Source organism: Aquila chrysaetos, chromosome 5, assembly GCF_900496995.4.
Source record: "Aquila chrysaetos chrysaetos chromosome 5, bAquChr1.4, whole genome shotgun sequence".
Taxonomy (NCBI): domain Eukaryota; kingdom Metazoa; phylum Chordata; class Aves; order Accipitriformes; family Accipitridae; genus Aquila; species Aquila chrysaetos.
This window is the reverse complement of record NC_044008.1, coordinates 69172373-69200363: the sequence shown is the minus strand read 5'-3', so window position 1 is coordinate 69200363 and position 27991 is coordinate 69172373. Positions and strand designations below refer to the sequence as shown.

At 60.3% G+C, this 27991-nt stretch overlaps 2 protein-coding genes across 5 annotated transcripts; both read right to left on the bottom strand.

The window, feature by feature from the left end:
- Nucleotides 1–23: 23 nt before the first annotated feature.
- On the bottom strand, nt 24–26935 carry XYLT2 (xylosyltransferase 2). 3 transcript variants are annotated; one of them, XM_041123552.1, is made up of 16 exons: nt 26838–26935; nt 26388–26726; nt 23066–23210; nt 22115–22221; nt 21499–21551; nt 20761–20898; nt 7528–7999; nt 6848–7023; nt 6320–6522; nt 5822–5902; nt 5452–5668; nt 4850–5026; nt 3672–3934; nt 3367–3562; nt 2593–2926; nt 24–2240 (listed from the first exon to the last, which is right to left on the bottom strand). In XM_041123552.1, exons 1-16 carry the CDS (start codon nt 26872–26874, stop codon nt 1918–1920), a joined length of 3261 nt encoding a protein of 1086 aa, XP_040979486.1. In that variant the 5' UTR covers nt 26875–26935; the 3' UTR covers nt 24–1917. The 3 variants fall into 3 exon arrangements, with proteins under 3 accessions (XP_040979486.1, XP_040979487.1, XP_029871427.1); XM_041123553.1 differs by lacking the exons at nt 26388–26726; nt 26838–26935 and adding an exon at nt 23306–23933; XM_030015567.2 differs by lacking the exons at nt 20761–20898; nt 21499–21551; nt 22115–22221; ... (1 more) ...; nt 26388–26726; nt 26838–26935 and adding an exon at nt 13969–14150.
- Nucleotides 24663–25874, bottom strand: LOC115342116 (CMRF35-like molecule 6). 2 transcript variants are annotated; one of them, XM_041123559.1, is made up of 3 exons: nt 25644–25874; nt 25149–25529; nt 24663–25050 (listed from the first exon to the last, which is right to left on the bottom strand). In XM_041123559.1, the coding sequence occupies exons 1-3, from the start codon at nt 25681–25683 to the stop codon at nt 24830–24832; spliced, it is 642 nt and encodes a 213-aa protein (XP_040979493.1). In that variant the 5' UTR covers nt 25684–25874; the 3' UTR covers nt 24663–24829. The 2 variants fall into 2 exon arrangements, with proteins under 2 accessions (XP_040979493.1, XP_040979494.1); XM_041123560.1 differs by having other exon boundaries at nt 24663–25020; nt 25191–25529; nt 25644–25872.
- Nucleotides 26936–27991: the final 1056 nt, after the last annotated feature.

Genomic DNA, 27991 nt, shown 5'->3' with positions numbered 1-27991 from the left:
CAAAAACCCGACACACCGCACCGTAGAGATATAGATATATTTGTGGTGATGTTGCATATTTAAGACAACTTTACATAATGCTTCCAACACAGTTTTGGCATCCTCCCCTGCAGCGGGGCTGGCCCCTCTCACCCCATGTCCCTCCACAGCCCCGGAGCACTCCCCGAGGGAGCGGGCACAGGAGAGGTGGGCAGGGGTGCCGGCAGGTACCTGCCCTCGCACACCAAGGTCTCCATCCCCTCCATTTTACAACACGCCTCTCACAGCACCAGCATCCTTGAGATGGGGAGCGCAAGCCCTGCCAGGCAGGGAAGCCTGGGGCTTCGGAGGAAGGCGAAGGATGGCACAGATCTTTGGAGATGGCAAAACGCCGACCGGCCAAGGCCGCGAGCCACCGGCTCCTGCTGACCCTGCCTGGAGCAGAGGGGTTGGGGCGGACAGTCTCCAGATCGACCCCAGCAGCTCCCCTGCCCCAGCCCTGCGCAGGGGCAATACCCCTTCCCCGGCCGCAGGCGAGATGGGAAGCATCCTCCCAGGCTGAAAACCAAACCCAGACTTCTCCACACAGCATCGGTCTTGGAGAAAGGAACATCGCAGGCGGTCCCCAAGCCTGGGAGGACGGCAGGGAAGGGGGATGCTCTGCTGCATCCCTTCCCCGGAGGAGACGGCGTCTCTTCCCTGCGGAGGAGGTGGAAGCAGAAACAACGGAGAGTGGATGGAGCCGGCCGGACCTCGTCTCGCCTCTTTGCTTTTTGGCCAGGAAGCACAGCAGATCCTGAGAGCTCCTGCTGACCCGGGAGAAAAGAAAAGGTTTGGCCAAGGGGCCGTGGCACAGGGCAGCCCTCCGGGCACGGGAAGCTGCTCTCTCATCCGCAGCAGGACATCAGCCCCGTGGATGGCATTTTGGCACGGGACTGGGGCGTCCCTTTGCTGAAGCGGAGGCGGCAGGGTCTACAGCGGCTTGCTGGGACTTGAACCGTGAACCGAGCGCTCCCCCGCTTGCTGTCGCACAACACACGCCGGCAGCTCCAAATATTTGGCACAGTCAGGCAGCTGCTTCGGAGGGCAGGCAGCACCCCACAACCAACCCTGCCTGAGGGGCAGCAGGGTGCAGTTCCCCAGCAGCCCCCAGCAGGAAACAGGGAAACAGCAAAACAATAATAATACTACTAATAATTAAAAAAAAATGTAAACGACCCAGCACCCTGTCCCGTAGCACCAGGACACCCAAGAGAACAAGGTATGTTACAGTCTGAGGGGAGATGGAGACACAAGGACTTCCCGGCCAATGCGGGGTCTCGTCTCTATTGCACTTTGCATCATATATATTTTTATATATATATATATATATTTATAAAAATACAAACTAAAGGGCTGGGGTGGAGGGGATGAGATACAAGCCCTGGGCCAGCAGCAGCTCCGTGCACACAGCAGGCTTTGACCCATTCTGCTTCTGCCCGTCCCTAGAGTCCCCTGTCAGCCCTCCCAGGGGGGCAGCCAGGAGCACAGGGCCTGATCCTGCCGAGATTCAGGCCGGGGCTGGGCAGGGTGCTGAGCTGGTCCAGAGCCTGCCCATTTCCCAGCCTTCCCTGTCTCCCCCATCACCCCTTCCCGAGGCTCCAAGACCTGGAGTAACAAATGCACAGCTCTTCCCAGCCGCCAGCGCCATCCGTGCCCCTGCCTGACGAGCGCCCTGGCAAGCTCTCCCTGGCCAGTAACTGCCCGCTCCTGGGGGAGGTGGGCAAGACTGACCTGACACCTCCCCCTCCACCCAAAATACCCCACAGGAAAAAGTTTTCCCCCACCCGGAGGTTCCCATTCTCTCTTCCTCGAGTGACTACGGTGCAAATGGCTCGGGGTGATGTAGTCCGGATGCTCCTCACTCCCAAGGCTGCCGCCCCCCCCCGGCTGCTCCTGCTACCTCAGCCGCCCGTCAGGTTTGACGGGCCCCAGTTCTGATTTGGGGTCCGGGGAGAGGGAGCTCCAGGACGTTTCGCTGCAGGTCTCCAGGGAGGCGCAGGCAGAGGGGCTGCCGACGCAGACGTCTGCCACGGACCAGAAGGTGCTGATGGCACTGTCCGCCCAGTCCTCCAGCGCCTTGCCCGTCAGCTGCGCCTTCTGCGCCGCATCCTCCTCCGCCTCCTCGGAGCGTGGCAGGTTGAGGATCCCCCCCAGGCCCTGAAAGCTCTGCTCCATGTATTCGTTGCGAGGGGGCCCACCGTGCAGCCAGTTGCTGTCGTCTGGGCAGGACAGGGAGAGAAGAGAGAGGGGATCAGCAGTGCAGCAACATCCCGGCACCCTGCCGGTCCTACCACCACCCTCCCGGTGAGGCTCAGCACCCCGTCCCTTTGCAACCCCAGCTCTCCTCCAGCCCGAGGAGAGGGGTGCTGCTGCGGGATGGATCTAACTGACCTGCAAACGGGCCCAGGGGTCTGGTTTGAGGACTCACGTGGGCAAGGTGACACCAGCGGGAAGGATGGCTCCTGCCTTGTCATCAGCTGCAGCCCAGAGAGGCCAGCACCAGGGGGAAGCACCTTGGACTGCCCGCAGGGAGACCCTCCCATCCAGCCCCAAACTCCAGAGCATCCTCACCTTTCCTGAGAGGCTGCTTGCGGTTGAAGGTCTGGGGCACCACCAGGAACTGGTTCTCCCCCAGGGGCTCCCAGAACTGGAGGAGGCGGATGGTCCAGACACCAGGGCGCAGGGGGCGATTGAGGGGGGGCTTGTACTGGGTGAATTCTGCCTCGGCATCCACCGTGATGTCGTAGGAAGCAGCAATGACATAGGTAGGGTCGATCCACACCACCGTGGCTGTCAGGTTGGGGCCCCGCGACCACTTCTGCATGGCCACCGGCTCGTCGAAAGGCCCCATCAAGCCTCCAAAATTGCGGAAGAGTCTTTCCTTGGGGTCCCACTCCGTGCCCACCTGAAGGGACAGGAGGCACAAGCAGTGGGACGCTGGGCAGGGAGATGCTATCAGCTCAGGTTTTGCATTTCACATCCCCAAACCAGGGAAGGCATAAACTTTGGAGCCCAAAGCAGTGCACACCCAACCCGCCACAGCTCTCCTGCCTGCACCATGCCAGCACTAATCCAGCTGTGTGATGCCTCCTGCAGCTGCAGGTGCTGAGCATCACAGCCTCAGCTCCTCCCCGAAAGATCCCCTTCAGGCCTTTTCCCCACCAGTCAGCTCCACACCCCACACAGAAGCCAAACTCCCGGACAAAGTTTTGTTCTCAGACATAACAGCAGCACCGTGTCCCTCTATCCCCACTTCATGCAGGTGGGGGAGAGGAGGAAGGGCAGCCTGGTGTGGGAAAGCCAGGAAGGAAAGTGGGCATTGTGAGGGAAGCTCTCCCCATTTACCTCAAGGTTTTGTAAGCGGTTTGCCTGCCCTCCATGACCTGCCAGTTTCAGAGCTCCTTGGGGCATCATCCACACCTCCAGGGACTCTGCCTGCCCAGTTGCCGAATTCTGCACTTCCTGCATCACCAGGTAACCCTGGAAACGGTCGTCATAGAAATATAAGTGCACACTGGATGGGAAGCCCCGAGGCTCAAATCTGGAGAGAGACAGACAGAGAGGTTGCACATCTGAGCATCAGCACCCTCCCAGCATGAGATGCAGGCCACCACTCAGAGCCTGGATCGAGCCTGCAACAAATACCCCACCTGCAGAGCTTATCGGCCTTCGCTGCCGGCGTGGACGCGGCTTTGCGGAGCCCCAGCCTGGAGAAGGCCGTGTAGAAGGTGAGGGTGACATCGCTGAGGCCGCTGAGCCCGTCGACACGGTCGTAGACGTTCTCCCAGTACGCCTTCAGGGCCGGCGTGTTGGGAGGGTAGCTGCCGTAGAGGTGAGTGTCCAGGATCTCCAGCACCTCCTGATTCACCGTTGACTCAAACTTGCGGGCGAAGAACGTGGGTCTGGAGAGTTGCTGGAAGAGCACAGGCATTTCTAACAGTGTTGGCTGCACCCGCTCTGCCCTCCCACCTGAGCGGGCAGCTGGGAGGGAGACAGACCTGGAAGAAACATGCTGGGACCCATCCTACCCCCTTTGAGGACACAGGCTAAGGAGCAGCAAAGCACAGCCAGCCTCTACGTGGGATCCTCTACGACAGGATCAGTGGGAGCATACAGTACACTTACTGGTAATGCAGATGGGTTCCCATCTCTCCCACTGCCTCCCCCTTTCCGTGCTCAGAAGCAGCCGTGTGTCATCGAGCTCCTTCGCTGCAATCTCTATTCAGATGGGCCCCCACCCTGCAGAGCCGCTGCGGAGCCCTGCACGAGGCCTGGCCACGTGGCACAGCTTGCAGGATCGGGGCCCTGCGCTACATAAGCCCAGGACTGCTAGAAAATGCTGCTAACTTCTCTTTTCAGGGCTGGGTGTATCTCCCCCAAACCTTCCTTGTTCAGTCTACATCCCTACACACTGAGAGCATGGGATACCATTTGTCACAAGGCATTTTATCCTGCCAAAGAGGACCGCACTCTGAACTGGTTTTACTGAAAAGGTATTTGTCCCAAGTGATAGGTCTGGAGGAAAAGAGCAGGAAAATGGAAGAGAAAGGCTGGGAAGAGGAGCAGCATTGCAAGCAAAAGCCTGGCTGCTGGGCAGGACAGTCAGCGTAATCCTGCTGCCAGAGTGTTTACAGATACGTCTATGCCGAGCCCCACGGCGGCTGGGGAGCCAATCCTGCTCCTGTCCCTTGTGGGGCTGGGCTGAGGCTCGTGAGGGCATGCACAGCAGCTGGCATTGCATCCACGGATGCGCCCGCAGGGAAGCTCAGAGAGGAGAGAGACAGGGAGGAGGGGAGAGAGCAGGAGGAGAAAGGAGGATCTTTTTCACCTGTAGCCGGAGGAAGTCCTGGGGTTTGAAGTCATTTGGGGAGCACCCGCACCAGTCGACTATGTGTTTATATTGGCACTTACAGCCCAGCTTCCGGTTCCAGTTGGTCACTCGGAGGTTGTTATCAACCAGCGTCTCGCAGGCGTGACTGTTCTCCAGGACCGTGTGGAAGAAGGACTGCACAGGAGAGAAGGGACAGGACACCCAGTGGGGATGGAGGACGGGTGGTTAACAGAGACCCCCCACCCCTCACTCACAGAGAGAGGAACAGGACAGACCTCAATAGCTCCTGAACAGAAACCTATCCCTGTTCCCAACACAGGGCAACATGTAAGGGACCAGGCTGTGCACCCACACCGGTCCTTGTCTGGCCCACATGAGCGTCTGGACCTAAAGCAGGGCTGGATATAAACACGACCCCTGGCCTGTCCATTCCTCTCTCCCCTCTTTCATACCTGGCTCTGGACAAAGGGGAGGCACAAAGCTGCCTGAGCAGAACCAGCAATGCCCTTCGCAGCTACCCAGGGCGGGGATGAAGTGGGACAAAGATGTTAAGTATAGTGGGAAGAAAATCTGGCCCATGCCCCACAGTCAGCACCCACCTCGGCTGGCAGGAGCGTGTAGGTGTAGAACTGGCGCAGCTGGGACACCAGTTGGTCATTGGCATAGACCACGTACTCCACAAAGCTGCGCGTCAGCGAGAACCAGTCAGAGCCCCCATCCACCACGATGCCCTCGGGGATGTGGCGCTCGCCCAGCCGCCACATGTGGGAGTCACACTCATGGAACAAGCGGTCCAGGCCCTGCTTCTTGATAAACCTGGGCACAGGGATGAGGGGTTAGGAGTGTCACTCACTTTGCCAGGTGCAGCTACATCCAGAACATCCCCCCTGCCCCAACTGTTTCAGTTCTTTTCTGAAATCCCTCCTTTTTCTGTTCCTCCAGCTCAGCTTTGCCCTTAGCTGGGATTACCTGGCATTGTCTCGGCCATGAGACTTCAGGAAGTTCTTATCTCGGTATTTGGACAGGAACATCACCAGCTCCTCATTTGTCCTGAGGTGCAAATTAGAAAGCATTAACAGCCCCTGAGGTAAAGCAGCCCAGTAAACATTCATACTGTGAGAGCCGCCAGACACAAGGAGCCTAAAGCTGCTCGGTGGGTGCTGACTCAAACCCTTGTCCCATTGCTGAGGAGACACAGATGCGGCCTCTCTGCTGTCTGGTGCCTCATATGCATGTTCCCCTGCAACACCCAGACCACAGGGAAAAACAGCCTCCAAGGTACTTGCTGGGCTCCTCTGCAGAGATGGGACCAGCCTGGCCCTGGAGCATCATCACCAGCACGTGGGTGCAATCTCCAACGCCATCTTCCCTCAGCTCCCTGCTCCTCCCTGCCCCTCCCAAGGCTGCTGCAGCATCACGCAGCCCAAACACCTCCATCACCCTCCCCTGCCCCAGCAAGGTCCTCACCTCGTGGGGTAGTCAGTGGCGCTCAGGTTGATGAAGAAGTCCCAGGGCCACTCGGGCAGTTCCAGCAGGTCCTTCATGCTGCGCAGGTACATCTTCAGCAGGCTGGCACCTCCCCAGATGGTCACCATGCGCCAGGGTGTCACGCGGATGTTGGGGTAGTGCTGGGCCAGCTCCACCGCCTCACGATGGAGGTAGTTGGAGCGCTGCCAGGGAACAAGGCTCACGCTCAGCAGGGAGCTCGTCTTCCCGGGGCCCTGCCCTCCTTGCTGCCAGCCCGGGGTCAGCCCTTACAGCAGCCTCCACAGGGAGGGGAGCAGCAAGACAAGACTGCTCTGGGCAGGGGGGACAGATCCTACTTCCCTGGGGTTGCAGAAATAGGCGTGGGAGGGTCACAGCTCCACCAGCAGCAAGGACAAACCCTACCCAGCCACTTCCTCGGCTCACCACCCCAACACGCCCCAGCACCCTGTCCCAGTGACCGATCCGGGCACTGTTAGCTCCCCCTCTCCCCTCACCCCTGCCGCATACCTTGTCGACATGGATGTAGAAGAAGTGCTGCTCATGGTACACAGCCTTGATGAGTCGCTTCAGCTGGCGAATGGCCCTGCCATGCACAACCAGCATGTAGGCGATTCGCACAGGCTTGCTGGGGGGCACCTGCTGCAGCCGGCTCTCGTCCCACTGGATGACAGGGCTGACCTTGCCTGTGTGGGGAGGGAGGGGGCTGTCAGCCGTCCCCAGCCTTGTCACCCACCACCCCACCACCCACAGCTCCTGATAAACCAGGGAGACCCGAGCAAGGTGGGGGACAGCAGGGAAGAGCTCGGCCTCAAGCAAACCCCATCAGTGCAGCCCAAACTGGCTGCAGTGCCAGGCCATGGTGGCACATGCAGCCCCTTGCATTAAATTGACAGAGCCACGGTGGGAAAGGGGGGGTGTCCCTCTCTGGCCCTTCAAAACAGAAAATGCAGCTGGGCCTGCCTCTGACCTCTGCAGGCACTGCAGGGTGGGATGAACAGCCCGTCTTAAGTAACGGTGGCACAGCTTTGATTGGATTACAGAGGCAGCAGTAATCTGGGAATCAGTGGCAGACTGAGGCCACTTTTTGCAAGGTGGGGCAGTTTGGTGACATAAGGAAGGTGGCCCACACACCTGGCTGGGATATTGCCGATGCCCAGGGTGACCGGGAGCACCCCAGTAGGACTCACCCGAGAGCTGGCAGTGGCGAGGCACTGACTGGGGCATGAGGCTGCCGGCCCGGTGCAGACACACCACGTTGGCGATCTCCTGTTGGCACTGCTTGCTGCTGGCCCGGGCCAGCGCCGAGAGGGCATCTTTGCCCGTGATTTCACACTTGGGGGTGAAGCTGTTCTCGGTGGGCTGGGGAGCCCCCTCCACACTGCCTGTGTCGCCCTGCTGGAAGATGGCTAGCTGGGCCTCCCCGTGCAGCTCCGTCAGGTTCCTCTGGCTGGAGGAGTCCGGCGCGGCCGGCAGCCTCCGTCCCGGTTTGTGTCTCGCTGTGACGGCTCTCACCACCTTGGACACCAGTGCCCCGGGGCTGTCTGGCCGTCCCCGCCATCGCCCGTGCTTCCGGCTGGCGCTGCCCCGGCGCCCAGCAGAGCTGTCCGAGTCCTTGGAGCCATCGCTGCTCTCGGGCAACCTGGCTTTTTTCTGCCGCTCCTGTGCCAGTTCCAGGTGGATGCAGAAGAGAGGACAGCATTAACTCGGGCCTGCTTCCCCCCAGCTATGCCAACAGGCTCCCCAGAGCATCCCTGTTCCCAGAGCTCGATGCTCCTTGTCCCCACGGAGCTCAGTGCCGCAACATGGCAGGCGCTCTGGGAGCAGCCACTGCGCAGTGAAGGACATCACACGGCCCCTCCGCCACCTAAAACCCCAGGCTAAGACCCCACAGCACCTCCCTGCATGGTCCTATGCCCCCCTCACAGGGACAACTCCCTATATGCCAGCAAGGGAGACCTCGATTTGCAGACCCCGTCATCACAACACCCCAGACGCACAAAGAGGGTCTTGCTTTCTACTGCCAGACTAAACCGCCAAGGTCGGTTGTGTCTGCACCAGCCACCCTCTGGGGTCCTGTGTGGGCAGGGGCATCCCCAGATGGTAGAGATGAGCACAGGGCTGCTCTGGCTGGAGGTGGTTATTTTACCGGGAGGCAAATGGACCGGCTTTTCCCTGCCATGATCATGCTGTGAGTCCAAGCCCAGCGCATCCATCTTGGAGCCAGGGTCCTAGGTGGCTGCAGCTGTGCTCTCTGGGGCTAAAAGCACTGGAGAGGCATTGAACAAGGTCCTGCCTGCCCTCCCTTCCCTGGGCCCCGGCTTCCCGCGCTGGGCTGGAGCAGTCGCTGCAATCGCCAGCTTCTCTAGAAATCCCTTTAACAAACCCTCCCGCCAAGCCAAGCGGATGTGTAAAGGGAGCAGTTAATTATGCTTCGTTACCTCTGCCAGGCTGGCTGATGAGCAGAAACGAGTCAGCCCTGGGGAGAGCAGAGAGTTGGGAAGTTTGGATGCCTACGAGAGCCGCGCTCGTAGGAAAGCACTTTCCCAGCAAGTTGTGCTCACAGGGCTGGGCCAGGGCCGTATGCCCCCAGCCCACCGCAGGCAGTCCTGGACAACAGGCAGCAAAGCAGCTGCCTGCTCTAGCCAGGCCTCCCAGGGCTATCTCACAACGCCCTCAAAACCCTGCCTGCCCAGCCACTGTCCCAGGCACCACGGGAGGCTCACTGGGGGCTATTCCTGGGCAGTGGCATCTTCCAAAGATGGACAATTGCCTCACAAGGACAGCGGGACCAAATTAGCCCCCTGCATAAGCCCCCCCTGTGGGCATAGCTACTGGGAAGGTCACAGCCAGGAGAAACCACACCGTGCAAAGGCTGGAAAGCATCTGGCAGGATCTGCCTGCTCTGCAGTCCCTGAACTACCCATGTTGTGGTGGCACAGCTTGCAAACCATGGCTACCCAGGAAGGGGCCAAGCCACTGCTTAACTTCCGAGGGGCTGGCATCAGCGAGGATCAGCCGAGCCCCCTTCCGCCCAGACAGGCGTCACAGGCGGCCCGAGACAGGCAGCGAACCGTTCATTAGTCACTACACAGGACCATCTGTTCGAGAGTTATAAACCTGTTTTCTCCACCGAGCATCACAGGAGAGAGGAGTCGGGAAGGCGACAGGCAAGGAGAGAGTCTCTTCCTGCAGGGACAGGGCTGAGCCAGTGGAGGAGACCTGCCGGCCCCACTCGCACCCTTTGCTTCCCAACATGCCTGGCTCCGGAGACAGCCCCTGCGTGATGCCCACCCTCAGTTACAGTCCTGCTCGTCCCCCTGGAAGGAGCCCTGTTTCTGGCTCACGAGCATGCCTGGCTGCCTTCCCCAGTAGGGAAGTTGTTAGAAGCATCGCCAGCCTTTCTGGAGCTGCCAGTTAACGAACTCAATGGCTTCTAATTACTGCACCACAGCGGAGCGATCCCTCCACCCCAGCCTGGCAGGGAACAACTCCGGCCACGTTGCTCTGCTGTATTTAAGACTCGTACGCAGGACTTTTGGTAAGGCTCCCCGTCCCTCTCCTTCCGACACACTCAGACAACTCCAGGTGCCAGCCAGAGGTCACGTCTCCCGTCCTGCCTACCCTGATGTGACACTGGCATACCCAGAGTGCCATAGAGCTGTGGGTCAGATATCTACCTGCACCCTGTCCCCAGCGCAGGTCCAACTGTACCAACATCTCCAAGCTCTGCCATTGCGAGCAGCAGAGCTAACAGCAACTGGTGTCCTGCAGGACTCCCCTTCTGGTTGACTGACTGGTGTCTGCCGCATACGAGCACTCATCAGGCAAAACCAGCGCCAAAATGTTCCAAAGTCACCAGAGGAATCCAGATGCTTGATTGCCAATCACAGCAGCAGAGCCTTAAACCTCTCAGTTAAAATGGCTGGAGCCCCCTAAAACCAAGCTATTTGTGGGGGAAAAGTAAAAATCAAGGAATCTAAGCAAAGCTGGAATAAAAGATGTTTCATAGGAAGCTTCTCTGGTGGCGGCAGCACATGGAGGACACCGACACACAGGCCCCAGAGAGGTGTCACCTCCTTCCTGGAAGGAGGAAGATGGCAGGCAAAGTGAGGGAAGAGGCGTGACTGGGCTAAAACATTTCTCCCAAGTGACAGATCCTCTTCTCCACCCACGAGGACACTTTGCGGTTTGCATTTTCCTGGTGCCAGCTCCACTGTGGACCAAGCACTCTAGGAAGCTCCTGCACTCGCTCAGGAGCCATCAGCGTCACCACAACAGAGGCAGGATCGCTTTGGTCCCTTGGGCTCCCACCTTTGTGTGCAGACAGGCTCGCACTGTCTGCAGTGGGGATGCTGTCAGCGAAGGGCTAGGTACCGATGGGAATTTCCTCTCCCATTGGCCAGTCTGGACAGGGATTATGGTGTTTGATCCCAGTGGAACAAGACAATTTGGCTTCCTGTAGGTAGGAAACTCAGTGTTGACCTGGGTGGATGGAGACTGATCCAGCTTCTGCTGGTCTGCACACCACAAAGCATCTGCTTGGTGAATAAAGGGAGCCTGCAGGACTTTGAAATCAGGCTTGGAAAGAGAAGCGACATGATCCAAGTGGCACTGCCTTCTCAAGGAGGGTTGGACTGGTGGCTCTGAGGTGGCTGAAGCCCATTACAGGGCAGCGAGCAGTTGGTGCTGCTGGTGCGAGATGGGTTTACAGCCTGCTCCGGTGAAGGCAAAGATCCTCACTCAGTCTCTGCTCAGGTCACACCGGGGAACCACCGGGGATGGAGCCTGCCAACGTGGGGAAGCCCCTCCCTCCCCTATGAAGGGAAGAAAAGGAAACCAGCAGGCTTTGAAGAACCAAGCAGGACAGAGAAGGCGGCTGCCACCGGCAGAGATCAGAGCAGCCCTTTTGGGAACACCTGGGCAGCGCAGGCAGCTGCCAGCCCAGGGCACAGGGCTGCAGCACAGCCTCTGAGTGCTGCAGATGCCCCAGCCGAAGGCACTCGTCTGGAGGGGAAGGTGAGCTCGCCCACCTCCAGATGCTCCACAGCGTTTACAGGACTCTCCCTTTCTCTCTCTACAGCGAGTCACAGCCCATTCACGGTGGGGAGAGCCATGTTAAAGCTGTGTCCATTAGTGGGAAGGAGCCATTTACTCTAACAATTAAGAGATCCCAAGGTTCCCCAAATCCTTCCACACCGGCAAGGTCAGGCTCTCCTGGGAGGGTTCCTCCAGCTTTACCAGAAATGCCCCAGGGGAACAGCGGCTCCTCCAGGTCTGGCCAAAACCAGAAGCTGCAGGAGGGCATGGAAACCAAGAGCTTTGCCGTTTTATAAGAAATAAAGGTTAATTGGACGTTTCCCAGCTTGCTAATGGGTTTGGGCTGTCCGTAAAGTTCAGGATGGTTCTTGCCTTCTCTGAAGAGGCTTGTCTGTTTCCAAGCCCTGGAGCCAGGCCTGCTCATGGTGAACCATCCCCTCTCCAGATGAGGGGACCCATGGCCAAACCTGTCAGCTGCCCAGGTCAGTTTTGGGAAGAGTCATGGGGAAATCAGGCAAGGACCAAGGCAGAATGAGCCAACCTGGGAGGCCGCGCAGGGCAGGAGCAGAGAAAAGCAGACAAGCACTGCAGGACGGTGCAGAGGGAAGGGGAAGCCGGGAGCAGTGATTTGATCAAGGCCACAGGCAAGGGGCAGTCAGGCACTCCTGGCTGCCAGAGGAGTCTGCTCTCACGCTCCCAGTGCCTCCGGATTGTGCGCAACTTCGTGTCCCCTCTCCTTGACGCATTTATTCCTTGGTTCTGTTTTGGTGGTGGGCGTACAGCAGCACACGAGGGTGCTCACACCCATTCCCAATGGCCCAAGAGGAGACCTGGGGCTGGGAATCAAACTGCTGAGTGAGTGGTTGCCTTAGAGACCTTCCCCCCTGCAAGGGGGCTGCCCAGTTCCCCTTCTCACCTCTTTGCTCTCAAGGAAAACTTTCTAGTCCTGTGAAAAGACCTGCTGACCACGGGGTCACCCTCCACACCACGGAGGCACCCCACAATGGGATGGGGAAGCTCTCGCCCCTCCAGAGATCCCCACCTCTCACCTCACAGCCACTGGCTTTGCTCTGCCATAGCTAACACGCTCACCCCATGTCTGCCCCTGCACAGCTCCCACCTCTAGTCACACGCTGTCCCTGCCAAACCTGGCTTCACCATCGCCCTGGGGCTTGTTGGCAGCCTGTGGAGTCTACAGCCCCTGGAGCATGAGGATCCTGCCCAAGATGAGGGGCTCCAGTGCCGTGCAGATATTTGCCAAGGAAGCCCATACAGGGACTCCCAGTCCTTCCCCAATGCTCTTGGAGAAACCAGCTTCAGCCACCGGCCCATCCAGATGCAGCATGCCTGGATGCAGTCCAGGCAGCTCATGACAAATAAATAAATAAATTCGAATAAGCAACCCAGAGGTCAAGAGCTTTGTTTGAAGGTGGCAGCAACATGCTCCAGAGGCCCGGGTCCTCCTCGATACCTGCTCTGTGTCTGACCTTGGGCAAACACCTTCGCCAGCCTGTGCCTCAGTTTCCCCACACATAAGAAAGAGGTGACGCCTTTTGCCTTAGCAGACCATTCTGGTATAAAGACAACAGATGACTACAAAAGGTCCTTGTACCCTCGCACTTCACAGGGATATCCCTAACTGGACCAGCTGAACAGAAGCTGCCACAAACTTCCTGAGCTGCTGTACATGCTATCCCCAGCTCTCTGAATTACCGTATGTTTTCATATTTTCTGGCTTGGGTGTCACTGACCCCAGCTTTCTGCAATGTTTCCCAAATCACAGGGAAGCTCAAGACCCCCATTGAGCCTCCCACGCTCCCCACCCCATGCCAGACCCCGACTGACAGCCCCTGGGCCACAAGCTCCCCTTCTCAGGTGCCACAACTGCTGCAGGTGGACCCCCTCACAGGCGACCTTAGAGACCTTCCCCCCTGCAAGGGGGCTGCCCAGTTCCCCTCCTCACCTCTTTGCTCTCAGGGAAAACTTTCCAGTCCTGTGAAAAGACCTGCTGACCACGGGGTCACCCCTCACACCACGGAGGCACCCCACGATGGGGCGGGGAAGCTCTCGCCCCTCCAGAGATCCCCACCTCTCACCTCACTGTGGGTGACCCCACAGTCACTGCCCTCCAGCAGCCTGGGGCCTGCGGGACCCCCCACCCACCCCAGGAACCCCGTCCTGGGACAGGGCCTCACCAGTCCCACAGAGACACCCTGGGGGGGGGGGGGGGGCACCCCTTTTGTGTCCCCTCCCAGCTCCAGAGCAAAGGGACACACCAGCCCCCCCCCCGGACACTATCCCCCCAAGGACCCCCACCTCCCGCCCCAAGGGCCTCGCCCCCTTCAACAGCCCCCTCCCAGCACGCACCGCCCTCCTAGAGCCCCCCCGGGCCCCCCGCCCGGCTCAAGCCCCTCACCTCCTCCCCTGTGTGTCCCCCCCCATCGCCCCCAGCCCCTTTGTCCCCCGCCCTACCCCCCTCGGCCCCCTCACAGCCCCCCCCCCAGCCTCTTTATCGCCGCCGCCCCCTCACCGCCCCCTCAGCCCCCGCCGGCAGGCCCCGGGCCGCCGGTCCGGCCCTCCCCGCGGCGCACCTCGGCCGGTCCCTCCTCGTCGAGGCCGGCGGAGGTCCAGAGGACGAGCCCCTGGAGTAGGAGGATGGCGAGGGCCGTGGCCACCGCCAACCGGTACCGCCGGGCCAGCTTCCGCGCCCGCCCGCTGGCCACCATCGTCACGGCCGCTCCGCCGCGGCAGGGCGGGCTGCGCCGGCGCGCGCCTCCCGCGCGCACGCGCCGGCGGGGCCGGGGGAGGGGGCGGGGCCGGGGGCGCGCGGCGCGGGATGGAGGGGGGGGGGGTGTGGGGGGGGGGGGGTCGGCCCTGCGGCGGGCGGGCGCGGGCGCGCGCGCCGGGGCGTGCGGGCGTGCCCGCCCGCATGGGCGCGCTGGGCGCGCGCGGGCGCGCGAGCGGGCGCGCCGGGGTGGGGGGCGCGCGCGCGCGCGCGCGCGCGCGTGCCTGTGCCTTTGCCTGCGCCTGCCTGCACCGGGGCTGTGCGTGTGTGGACACGGGTGTGCGTGTACCCATCGTGTACGTGCATGCGTGCACCGTGGGTATATGCATGTCTGCGTGCGTGCACCGGGGGGTGCGTGTGTTCACGCGTGGGTGCGTGCGCCGGGTGTGCGTGCCTGCGCGTGTGAGGCACCGGGGTGTGCGTGTGTACACGCGCGTGCATGCGTGTGTGTGCATCTGTGCACTGGGGTGTGCGTGGCTGTGTTGCGTGTGTGCCTGTGTGTGCGTGCATGCATCAGTGAGTGTGTGCGTGCGTGTGGTTGTGTGTGCGTGTATGCGCTGGATTGTATATCTTCGTGCACGTGCGTGTGTGCGTTGCAGTGTCCATGTTCGTGTACTTGCGTGCAGCAGGGCGTGCATGCGGTCGTGCACGTGTGCCCTTGGAGGTCCACGTGCTTGCGAGCAGCATGGCGTGCATGTGCTTCTGCATGGGTGCACCAGGGTCTCCATGCGCGCACTGGGGTGCATGTGTGCTTGTGCATGCTGGGGTATGCACGGGCATGTGTGCACTACGGTGTGTGCCTTTGTCCTTGTGTGTATGCACACTGGTGTGCACGTGTGCAGATATATCTGCATGCTGGGATGTGCACATACACAGTTACACGTACTGGGATGTGCCGGTGTGCCTCGGGATGTGTGCGTACACCCGCATGTGTGTATTGTGGGCACTTAGGTACGTGCACGTGTGTGCACAGGGGCACGCATATGAGCATGTGTGTGGGTGTGCACTGGGGTGTAGGGCTGTGCATGGACTGGTAAGTGCATGTTGCTGTATGGGCACAAGCCTGTGAGCACGGGGGGGTGTGCACAGGCACATACACGTGTGCACGGGGGCACATCCATGTGTGTGAAGGTCCCTCCCATGGACCAGCCTGCTCTGTACCAGCATGTCTGTACTGGCGCTGAGTTCCCCGGTTCCCTTGCAGCCAGTTACGGGGCCGGGCACAGGGCCCGGTGCCCTGGCGGGATGCTCGCACCTCCGTTCCTCCCCGCAGACAGTGTGCAAGGGCCTTGCCGAACCTCGGGGAGCCCCCCGGCCCCGCGATGCTGCTCAGGGGGCTCTCAGCAGTGAGAGGTATCGGCCAGCCCCCCCTCTCTGCTGGCAGAGGAGACTTTTTGGGTGCCCAGGGCTGAGTGCCGAGCTTGCTGCTGCCCCAGACCCACCGGGCTATCGGAGCAAGAGCAGCCCCGATGGCGGGTAAAACCTGCACGAAGGTGCGGGCACGGCAGGGCCTTCTGCACAAAAGCATCCAGCTGCCGAGCTTGCTTTAAGGAAAAATGAAAGACCCCAGTCCTATTTCTGCTGCAATAAAACCTGAAAAGATTCAAAACCTCTTTCAGGACACCCACCCAGCAAAAAGAGCTCCGGGCGAGCTCCTGGGGGGTGGCTGCAGGGAGAAGAAGTGCCCTGGGATGGAACCTGGGCTCCAAGGCAGACCCTCACCACAGGAGCCCCAGCTTTGCCGGCCGACCCCTGCCTTCCCCCCCTAAAAGCTGCTGTGGGGTAAGTATTTCAGCAGGGGAAATAGGAAGCAGTGTCTGGGTGGCGATAGCAGCTCCGGAGCGAGCTTCTTGGGCACATTCTGCAGATAACAGCGGAGGGAACCGCAGCAGAGGGTTTTAAGGGGAAAACTGCCCAGAAGGTTTTAAGGGGGAAGAGGTTTAGATAAGAGGGGGTTCCTTGGGCTTCAGGAGGGCTCTGTGCAGCCTGCTGAGCTCCAGGCGGGCTTCCCCGTGTAACATTTGGTCCATGGCCATGAAGGCCAAGAGCTGCAGGACTGCCTCGGCATCTCCACACCGGCAGGAAAAGGCTCACCACGTGCAAGAGTGGGATCTCGGTGCAGATAACAAGCGGGCAGCCTGTTTCGGAGGCAGCCTCCGGTGTGCTGTCCCAAGGCAGGCAGCGGTGCCAGGGCTGGGAGTGAGCACAGGGACAGCTCTGCCTCAGCTCTGTTCCCTCATGGGTGCTTTGACCAATGCGTAAGTGAGGCTCGAGCCAGAAAACGCATCGCCTGCCATTAAAAAGGGCAAAAAACTCATCATCCCTCCTCTGCCGGAAGAAATTTGTTCTTCCCTGTGTTATTCCCCTGTTCAAGATCCGCGCCTTGGAAGGCATAAGAAACAAATCACAGTTCAATAGTGTTTAGAGGCTGTTTATCGAAAACAAGTCAGAGGCATTCCCACAGCCTGTCGCTTCCCAGCTTGCCAGGTAGCAAGAGCAGTTTGGGAAGCAGTTGCACAGCCCCGGGGGTACAAGAGCCGTGCTCCCCTACACCAGCTTCTTAGCCAGGGTATGCGCCCCGGTACACATCCCTGGGGAAGGAGGAGCAGGGTGCCTCAAGCACACGTGCTTTCTGATGGAGAGGAGGGAAATGCTCCAAGGACAGATGGAGGTGCTCCCCAAATCCCGCACTCCTCCCCAGACCGGCGGGAGCAAGAAGCTGGGTGCACCCCTAGTTCACGGTGGGGGGGGATAAAACATGTCAATCCACCCAGCAGCCCCCCAGATACTCCCCTTCCCCTGCATTAGACCCGCCACTCATCTCACACTCAAGTTCCTACCAGATCATGACCAAAATCATTTATTACAGAAGTTACTTAAACTCAGTTATTGCCCAGCTTCCTTAGAAAAGCCCCAGGCAGCAACAGGCACATCTTGGCCCCAACACGAGCTCCTCTACCTGCACAGCCCTCTGCTTTTTTCACCCCTGGCTTCAACCTTGTGGCTTCAACCAGCCCAGAGCCAAAGCAAGCCCAAAGAGCAGAAAAAAGATACTTCTCTCCTGCTTATGGAGCCAAGGCTTCCCCAGCAGCAAGCACACCCAACTGGTCTCAAGCCCAGGCTGGCTCCCTGCGGATTTGTAGCCCTGTGGCTCTGCCTTGGTTACTCTCCTGCTGCTGGGGGGGGGCACAAAAGCAGGGCTGACCGCAGCACCCCATCTCCTTAGAGAGGGCTCTCTGCTTGGCTACGTTCAGGATCTCCCCTTCCTTAAAATCTTGCTGTGGCAGGAGCAGAAGAAAAGCTGCTTCTCTGCTTGGATCATCCTATCTGCTCATCTCTTCTTATGTATTAATTGGGGGTTGCAGGCTACAGTAATTCATTAATGAGCCAGGCAGCGGGGGCTTTCCTAGCTCTGTGTTGCCGGGGTTTGTCTTTCTCCCCAGCTTCACACGAGCTCCCTGTTTGCTCAGGAACCGCTCTTCTCTCCAGCAAGGCTCGATTGCTGCTTCTGACTCTCTGCCTTCCCTCCCTGGCCAGGAGAAGACTTTTCTCTCCTGCTGAGCACCCCTGAGTATTAACAAATTTTGTGACAGAATATATATGTATTCCAGTGACAATTATTCCAGAAGTCATCCCCTGTTACGCTTGAATGAGTTGTAAAATATGGGTGCAATGGAGGGAAGGTGGACAAGGGAGCAGGGCTATGTGGACATCAGGGAGCATCCCTGCTTGGCCATACCCAACTCTCTCACCCATGAGGTTCACCGCTGCGTGCACACAATGGCTCTAGAAACTGAGCCTAGCTCTAAAAATGAATTTCCAAAATACCCCTGTCCTGCTGAAGACCTTCCTGCATCCATCCCCTCCCGCTGTCCCTCCTCGCTCAGGCTCTGCCTTGCAGGTCCCCAAAACTAGCAGCCCAAAGCTGGGATCTGCCTGGAGGAGGTGGTGGAGAAGTAGCTCTAGGTGCTTCCAGAAAAATCACTGTTCCTTTTCGGGAAGGGGTGAGTTACAGGAAGGCTTGTGCACCAGGATAGGACATCTCCACTTTCAGCAGATTCCCACAGCCAGAGCTCAGAAATCATGATTTTGGGGCAGAGTTGGTTGCACGGTGTAAATCAGCATCCCTGCCCCTGGAACCAGCCTGGCTGTGCGGAGCTACAGCGCCCAAATTCCCGTGGCAAGGGAAAACTCGTCTACCCGGGCAAAACCACTTGCATGGGACTGTGTGTGTGGAAGAGCTCAGGTTTTCTGCTCCCAGCCCTCTTTCCAGCAGGAGTCAGCCCTTCCAACGCCAAAAGTGCGGAGGTTTTACCTGCCAGGCGTTATTTCTCTCTTCCAGGCAGCTGCCCTGAAACACCACTAACGCTGGAGAAAAGGCAAATTTCTCATGCTCTTCAAGTTACCTGAAAAAGCTTGAAACTCTTCAGCTGTTAAAACTTTGGTGCTCAAAATGGCTCTTGCAGAAGGTGCTGCTGAACACCCCACCTTTGCACACCCCGAGGATCCCGCACCCTCCACCCCCCTGTGCACCCCCATCATGGAGCTGGGGGCTATTTCTGCCTTAGCGCAGCGGCGAGGGCTTTAATTTAAGTAAGCCATTTAGTTCTTTTTTTAAAGCATGAAAACTACCTCCAGATATGGCATAATGGGACCTGGTTACCTAAAAAAAAATCCAACTGATTCCTCCTCCCGACTCCTTCAGAGAAGGGGTGTTATTATCTCCAGCAATAAATGGGGGAGCAGGAGGAGCAGTATGTGATTTTCTTTTTTTTCCCCAGTTCCACGTGAAATTTGTGGCAGAAGAAGTTTATTCCCGCGGGTGCAGAGGGGTTTGCTTTCCCTTTTTTCCCAGTGATGGCTGGAATCTGGCTGGATGCTCCTTTTCATTACAAATTGCAGCGATGCTTGTCTGTGCCATCGCTGTTTGTTCCCTGTGTGCTCCCTTCTCTGAAGCCCGGCCTCAGCAGGGTGGGAAGGACCTCCTGACCAAACACAAGAGGAATTTTGCTTCCATAGGAAGATAAGCTTATATAGGAATAACCTATAGGAATAACCACAGCTGTCATACCACTGACATCTACTTGCAGCCACCTTTGGTTTTGACAGAGCAGGGATGCTCCACGTGGCTTCTCGAATAAAACAATTACAGAAATACTGAAACAAAGCGCAGCCCCACGGAACGTCCCGGCGGGGAGCCGTGCCGCAGCTGCCGGCAGTGGGGGTTCTGGTTTGTGCTGGAGCAGCGGAGTCCTTGCCCTTAAAGATCTGGGTTGCCACGCTGCTGGAGTCCACCTGGGCACCAGTAAGGGGCCAGACCTGCTTGTGGGGCAACACTCTGCAATAATCCCTTTAGCGTGGGGCAAAGCTGCCGTACAAATACAGCTAAATACTGCGCTAGGTGCTATCAGATTCTCAGTTCCTGTCACTGATAAAGGAGCGATACTTTACACAAAAGAACAAGAACGTATTTAGTGGGTGGCAGAAAATAAATTATAAGCAGAGAAGAGCAGGGTCGCGGTTACAGCCCATCGTGTGCTCCCAGCCTGGGGGTCCTTGGGGGTGGCGGGGGAGAGAGAGCAGGAGCAAACCTCCCTGGGGGCTGTGGGACCAGGGGGGTCGGGGGAGACGCTTCCCAGCTGCCGGGCAGGAGGGACGGGAGTAGCTCTGCCATCTGCTTTGCACCAAGACCCTACTGCACTACACCCACCCTTCACCCGAGCCCCCCAGTATTTGGATATAACAAATGCATTTGGATATAACATTTCTTGCCGTCCTGCTTCCCAAGAGCTGCCAGCTCTGCCTGGCATCGGCATGAAAAAAGTCTGAGGGGACTAGGAGGTTTGGGAGCATCAGTCCGCGTGAATAACACAGCCAGAGGGGCAAGCGGGGTGGGTGCTGGGTGCAGGGAGCCAGGCAGCCCACCCGCAACCCCCAGCCCACCCTCGCCTCCCACTGCCGGGCTCTTCCACACCCTGCCTGGCCGGTCTTTGGCCTGGCCTACCCCAATGCAAGGGGCAGTTTTTTATTCCCAGCACCATTGCTGTACGGGTGAGGTCTCCAAATGCAGAGGGATGATTTCATCCCACTCCACGCCTCCTGCTCAACCTCATCCTCTTCGAGGTTGCTCCAGGGAAATGTCCTAGCCTACAAGAGCAGCAGCTCCGCTGTCAAGCCAGCTCCTGCCCGAGCAGAAAGCCAGCCCGTGTCCCGCTGGCACTGCCGGCAGCGGGAGCAGCCCACGGGGCCGGGTGCCGGCTCACACCCTCTGCACTGTACTGTAGAGCTCTTCTCTGGGCTGTGGAGCTGACGGCACGTTGGCATACGTAGCCTCTTTTTCCTCTTCCAAATGCTGGGAAAGGAGGGGGATAAACAAAAAACATCCTTCATGGGGTTGCTCCAGGGCAACACCATCTGCCGTAACTTCTCTTGGCTGCTTTTAGCACCCAGGAGCAGCCCGGAGAGGGCACCCACATTATCCAGGGTCATTTGCACCCCATTGCAGCTCCCTCCCTACCCACCCAACCCATCCCGCTGCCCACCCGCCCCAGCTTTCCACCCACCGCCTCGAGCTCCGCACTGCTTTGCATTCTCCTACCTTATTGCTCTGCTTGATCTCCGTGTACTCGGTCGTGGCGTCTGCCGAGCAGCGGAAAGCCTCGGCATTGCTGTACAGCTGGCTCTCGGCTGTGCCTGCGTGGTGGTTAATGTCCGCGTAGTTCAAGGCATCCGCTCCCTGACATGCGAAGGAAAGGGATGAACTCTTAACCTACTGCTGCTCCCCCGCCTGCAGCCCCCAGGGATGGGAGATATTCCCATCCCACTGCCTGTCCTCATGAGAGCTGAGATGGCTCCGGGAGCGTTGGGGGAAAATTTAACTTGCAGCAAGGGCTGGCTCAACATTCCCCAGGGGAAACCTGGTTAGTGACACCAGCCCCTCCTTGAAAGCTGGCAGAAAACGCTAGAAAATATTTCCCAAGCAGTGACCGAAGATCAGCTGCCCCGCAGCCTCCTCAGGTGTGCTTTACTGCAGGTTCCCAAGGCTGTTCCACCCAGAGGAGCAGCTCCCATGCTTGGAGGGGCTTGGGGAGAAACCTCGCAGCTCAATCCTAAATTCCCTTTCCAGGAATACTCTGCGATAGTCACACAAAATCCCTGGTTGGGTCTTTCTGTTGGCAAATGGAGCCTGAAGGATCCCTCCCAGCCTAAAGGGCCATGGACCTCGCTGAAAGCAAATGGCTCTGGCAGCTCGCTTGCTCAGCTCAGGCTGTAACATTTCCCCTCTCCAGGCGAGCTTGGAGCACACCATCCCAAGACCTTGTGCGGTTTGTCTTACTGTTTGCGATGTGCTGCGAGTCCTGACCATCTCTACAGCTGCTCCGGAGAGGGCTGGATGAAGCACGGATGTGGTTAGACATGAGTGAAACCAGAGGAAAAGAAATGTACTAAAAAACTGCGCTGCCATTGCAAATCTCATTGTAAAGCAGGAAGGGAACCTGTTGCCCCATCAACCATCTAAACTGGAGCAGTTCTTCAGATAAAACCAGACCCCGCGTGCCAGCTGGTGACATCCCCTCCCGTCCCTCGCCATCCTTCACACGGGCCTTAAACTTTGCATCAAGCCTAGGACAAGCCTGGCCTATGCAACCAAGCATGTCTGGAGAAGCTGACGGTGCCCAGACAAACTCAAGCGGGAACCGTGCCAGGCAGCACTCACCCCGAGAGCTGCCATTCCCTGCTCCCATGGGGATGAGACCTGTGGGATGATCCCACCACACCCTCGGGGGAATGAGACCTCCTTGTTGGAGGTCTCAGTGGTGGACCCAGGAACTGGATGGATCAGGTATGGAATGGGGGAGAAAAAATGAAATATAGAGGAAAAAACCAAATATAGCAGAAGACAGGCTCTGATGCAGAAACAGCGTGTGTGTGGCAGTGACAGCTTCGCTTACCCTTCTTCCTCTTCCTGGACATTTTTACCAAAATGCCAGCAGCAATTGCAAGCAAAAGAAGAACCACTATGATGCCTGGAGTGAGGATGTGCTCAACCACTTGCAAGCTGCAAGAAGAAAAGAGTTTCTCTTTTCACTCTTCTCGGAAGCAGACTCGGGAGGAACCAGCATGGAGCAGGCAGGCAGGGAGTGGCTGTGGGTGACGGGGCTTGCCTTGGGAGGCAGGGAAGCAGGCGTGGGGGTGGTCAGGCTGCAAGCTGGGCACGGAGCAAAGCAAACTGAAAACTGCAGAAGCAAACGGACACTCGGGTCTGAGAGCTGCTGCGTCTTCACTGTTTTAAGGATCGGTTTCTGCACCTAATTTTGCGCTCGTTTAGCTCTACTATTTGTTCACCTTGTTGTAATGGGCAACCAGGCGAGGTTGGTGTGCCAGCTACCCCTCAAGTGTGCTGATGGGAAGCCTCAGCTTTGCTCACTTCTTGCATCACCTCTAAGAGGCAAGAGAGGAGGGAGGAAGCTCTGCCACTTTGTTCTCATGCGTTCTCAGCTGTCTCTGCCAGGCTGCATGTGACTACAAAGCAGAACAGGACCCAGCCCAGCACTTGGGTTTCCCACAAGCAAACAGTCCTTCTGAGTTTTGGGGAAGGAAACAGGGTCAGCGTTGCAGCCAGAAACCACTTCTCACATGGTGATAACCTGCGTCTTGCTTAAGCTGCAAGACAGAGAGGGAACGAGCAGAGCTTTGCTGGGGCCAAGTGACCAGGCGCGCTGTGATTATTTTCCACGCGGAGCGGCTGGCTGAGAAGATGAAATGCTGGTCTCTAAAGGCAAAAGCAGGAGGTCTGAATCCTTAAGGGAGGTGTGAAGAGCCCGGAGGGTTGCAGGGCTCCAGGTACACCAGAGAGACCTCGTGGAGGGAGGTGACCGCTGCGGGCAGGAGCTGGTACTCACTGTGGAGGGCTGAAGTGTTTGGGGTGGGAGTGACTTGATCCTGGTTGTGTATGCCCCCCCCAGGGAGCTGTCTCCGTGGTGACCGATACAAAGCTAGTGAGATCAGGGTGCTTGGTGGTCGGAGCTGGGGAGGAGGAAGAGGAAGCTGTAACAAAAAGAGGAGAGGCTCAGTCAGCCTCCCTGCCTCCACGGGGGGAAAATGCTGTGGGTTTTGCAGAGACTCAGAAGTGACCCACTTACCGTCACACCAGGAGAAGCTGGGTCCCCTCTGCCACATCCAGAGCACACTCCTCAAGGTGGGAGGGCTGTAATCCCCTGCCCCTGCCTAGGGGCCTTTTCGTGGTCCCGGTCCCCCCAAAAATGCGCATGCATGCAGCAGGGTTCACCCTGCAGGAAGGGGATCTGGGCACCCCATGCCTAGACTGGTACTAACACAACAGCCACATACAAGTGTCCCACCATGGGAGCTGGTCCCTGGCGAGGGGACGGAGAGGGACATTCATCAGGGTCTGGTGCCCACAGGCACTGGCTGCCCCACAGCAGGAAAAGGGGCAGCATGGGGGTGTGAGGAACTCCCTGGTATTATAAAATAAGGCAAGGAGAGCACAGACAGTGCCAGCAGGATCTGATGAGAGGGGAAAATGGGGCACGAAGAGCAGGATGGTGCACCCAGCGATGGGGGTGACTGACCCTGGGGCACTGAGAAGGGGCTGTGGTGAGACCTGGGCACGGGGAATGGGTGAAGGCGGCACCTGCCACAGCGGCAGCCTGCCGAGCCTTGCTGACACACACTGGGGCTGCCCCACGCGGCGTGGGCACCCGCCTCCTCCAGGCTGCCCCTCACTGCAGCCCCCACTCCCAGCACTTGGTGGAAGACACACCAACACTGGACCTGGGGGACCCACAAGTACTGACCTGGGCACACGATCACCTCCATGTCGGCACTGTCATCAGGCAAGAATTTGATCTTTCGCACCCCGCAGCGGTAGGTGCCCCCGTCCGAATTTTTCAGACCCTCCACGGTCACTGTGAACACCCGCTGTGCACGATTGTCCCGGATGGAGAATCGGTCCCCGCCGCACCGTGGGCTGCAGCTCCGAGGTGATGACGATGTCAGTATCACAGGTGTAAAGGATTCCCGGACGGCACCAGAATTTTGGCTTCAACTCCTCGCCGCGCTTGTACGTGCAGTTCACCGAGAGGGACCCCCCCAGGAATCCCCACACGGTGCCGGGCCCCGTCACCGCCCAGCAGCCTGCGGAGACACACGGAGCCCTGGCAGTGCCGCTGCTGCCGCCGCCGCCGCCGCGCCCGACCCGCCCGTCGGGGCCGCCCCCTGGAGCCGCTCCGGGACCCGGGGGGGCTCTGGCCCGGCCTTACCTGGCAGCAGCGCCCAGGCGAGCAGCGGCAGGAGCTGCATGGCGGCTGCAAGACGGCGGGGCTCGGCGTCCTGCCGCGCCCGCTTCTTCGCCGCGGGACCGGGCCCGCCCCCGGGGCCGCCCCCGCAGACTCGCCCGCCCCGTCGAGGCGGAGCGCCGGGACCCCCGGGGCTGCGCGACCGCGGGGCCGCCGGAGAAAAGAGGTGAAGGCGCGGAGCGGTGGCGGAGAAACTTTATTGCAGCCGCCGGCGGCGGCGGGAAGGGACCAGCGGGGCCCCGGTGCTGCCCACCACCCCCCCCCCCCCGCCTCCGTCCGCGCCGTCGGGGCCGGGGCGTCCCGGGGCGCAGCGGCACCGGCTGCGGCCGCGGGGTCCCCGCCGGGGGCTCAGCCGCCCCGCAGGCTGACCCAGAGCACGGCGGCACTCGCGGCCAGCAGCACCAGCACCTGCAGCCCGGCCAGCACCGGGAAGATGCTGACGGCGCCGGGGTTCCTCCGCGGAGCGTCCGTCGCCGCGGTGGGCGGCGGAGGGGTGGTCGGAGGGAGGACGGGGGCCGGGCTGAGCGTCGGGGATGCACCTGCGGAGAGGGGACAGATGCGGCGGGTGCCTGCCGGGCACCGACCGGCCCTTGTCCCTCTCCATCCCCCTGCCCACCAGGTACCGTCTCCTCCCGCTGCCCGGCCCCGGCCCGTCCGTGGTGGTCACTGGTGCTGTGCGGGGGGGGTGGAAATACGTGCAGGGACTGACCTGGGGACACAATCACCTCCACGTTGTCACTCTCGTCAGGCAAAAATTTGATGGGTCGCACCCCGCAGCGGTAGGTGCCCCCGTCCGACTTTTTCAGACCCTCCACGGTCACTGTGAACACCCGCTGTGCACGATTGTCCCGGATGGAGAATCGGCCCCACCGCACCGTGGGCTGCAGCTCCGAGGTGATGACGATGTCAGTATCACAGGTGAAAACGGTTCCCGGACGGCACCAGAATTTCGGCCTCAACTCCTCGCCGCGCTTGTACGTGCAGTTCACCGAGAGGGACCCCCCCAGGAATCCCCACACGGTGCCGGGCCCCGTCACCGCCCAGCAGCCTGCGGAGACACACGGAGCCCTGGCAGTGCCGCCGCCGCCGCCGCCGCGCCCGCCTGTCGGGGCCGCCCCCCGGAGCCGCTCCGGGACCCGGGGGGGCTCCGGAGCGGCCTTACCTGGCAGCAGCGCCCAGGCGAGCAGCGCCAGGAGCTGCATGGCGGCTGCGGGACGGCGGGGCTCGGCGTCCTGCCGCGCCCGCTTCTTCGCCGCGGGACCGGGCCCGCCCCCGGGGCCGCCCCCGCAGACTCGCCCGCCCCGTCGAGGCGGAGCGCCGGGACCCCCGGGGCTGCGCGACCGCGGGGCCGCCGGAGAAAAGAGGTGAAGGCGCGGAGCGGTGGCGGAGAAACTTTATTGCAGCCGCCGGCGGCGGCGGGAAGGGACCAGCGGGGCCCCGGTGCTGCCCACCCCCCCCCCCCCCCCGCCTCCGTCCGCGCCGTCGGGGCCGGGGCGTCCCGGGGCGCAGCGGCACCGGCTGCGGCCGCGGGGTCCCCGCCGGGGGCTCAGCCGCCCCGCAGGCTGACCCAGAGCACGGCGGCACTCGCGGCCAGCAGCACCAGCACCTGCAGCCCGGCCAGCACCGGGAAGATGCTGACGGCGCCGGGGTTCCTCCGCGGAGCGTCCGTCGCCGCGGTGGGCGGCGGAGGGGTGGTCGGAGGGAGGACGGGGGCCGGGCTGAGCGTCGGGGATGCACCTGCGGAGAGGGGACAGATGCGGCGGGTGCCTGCCGGGCACCGACCGGCCCTTGTCCCTCTCCATCCCCCTGCCCACCAGGTACCGTCTCCTCCCGCTGCCCGGCCCCGGCCCGTCCGTGGTGGTCACTGGTGCTGTGCGGGGGGGTGGAAATACGTGCAGGGACTGACCTGGGGACACGATCACCTCCACGTTGTCACTCTCGTCAGGCAAGAATTTGATCTTTCGCACCCCGCAGCGGTAGGTGCCCCCGTCCGACTTTTTCAGACCCTCCACGGTCACTGTGAACACCCGCTGTGCACGATTGTCCCGGATGGAGAATCGGCCCCGCCGCACCGTGGGCTGCAGCTCCGAGGTGATGACGATGTCAGTATCACAGGTGTAAAGGATTCCTGGACGGCACCAGAATTTCGGCTTCAACTCCTCGCCGCGCTTGTACGTGCAGTTCAGCGAGAAGGACCCCCCCAGGAATCCCCGCACGGTGCCGGGCCCCGTCACCGCCCAGCAGCCTGCGGAGACACACAGAGCTGTCGAGTGCTGCTGCAACCACACCGACGCCTCCTGCCCCATAGGGCCATTTCAGTGTGGGGCTTGAGCCCCTGGTGTCCCCTCAGCCCTACCTGGCAGCAGCATCCAAGCGAGCAGCAGGAGCCACATGGGCAGGCTGGCCTGGGCCACGCGTCAGGGCAGCCCTCCTGCCCCTCACACTCCTTCTTCGTTGTGTCTCTGGGGCTTTTCTTCCTCTTGTGCCTGGGGTACCAAACCCGTTGCTGCTGGAGGTTTAGTGAGGGGGTGAGATTTCTTGTTTCATCTGTCTCAGCTGACTTCCTGCCGCCCCTGTCATCGGGAGCACTGCTGTGCACTGTTCTCTGAGTCCTGCTGCTGCAATCCTGCCCCCGCTCCTTCCCCTGCCCCATGGGCTCCCCTTTCTGCCCCTGGCATGGCCCCCACGGCGGGGTGCGCTTCTGCCTCTCCCCTGCCTTGCTGCCACACTGCCCAGTTTCTCTGGCCAGGCAGGACACCCAGTAGGGGATCTGCCTCTCAAGGGGTGGCTCAGCCCTGCACAGGGACCCCCTGAGCCCCAAACGTGCCCCCAGGCTGGGGGCAGTGCTCCTGCATGGGCACCCTGTCCCCCCCTCCATGGGAAATGCAGAGGGGGAGTCGCAGCCTCCTGTCCCTGTGCAGCTGGACGTGAGCACCCGTCCCCGCTGCCCTGGCCAGCACGTCCCCCCGGACTGTCCCCAGCACAGCCCTTCTGCGGCTCAGTAGCCTCACGCCCAGTGCCCTGATCGGGTCTCTCCAGGCTTCCCCCCGTCTCCATCCCTGGTCTCGTGGAAGTACCACTCCTCTCCAGTGTCCTCTGTCCCACCCCTCAGTGACTTGCTGAGCCTGTGCCGGGTTGGGCAAACCCTTTGGAAGAAGCTCCCAGGGGTGAGAAAGGGTTTGGGGACATGTGGGGACAGCCAGGACAAATGCAGCCCATGGACAGGGACCAGACCCACCCTGGGTGTCACAGGGTCTTCTACAGCCATGGGCTGGTCCCGGCTCAGACCAGAGCCTTGCACGTGGACTTGCTACCGATACCATCGCAGCTCTGGCCTTAGCGAAGGCGAGGAGACAGCTTTATGGCCAGCAGTTGGTTCTAGTTTAGCAGTGCTGAGGGATTTCCTTGGCAGAGACACAACTGAGCTGTCCCTGTCCCTGACTTGTGCCTGGCCCTGGCCCCTGGCCCCTGCCAGTGGCTCTCTGTGGACGAAGGGTCCCTGCCCTGAGC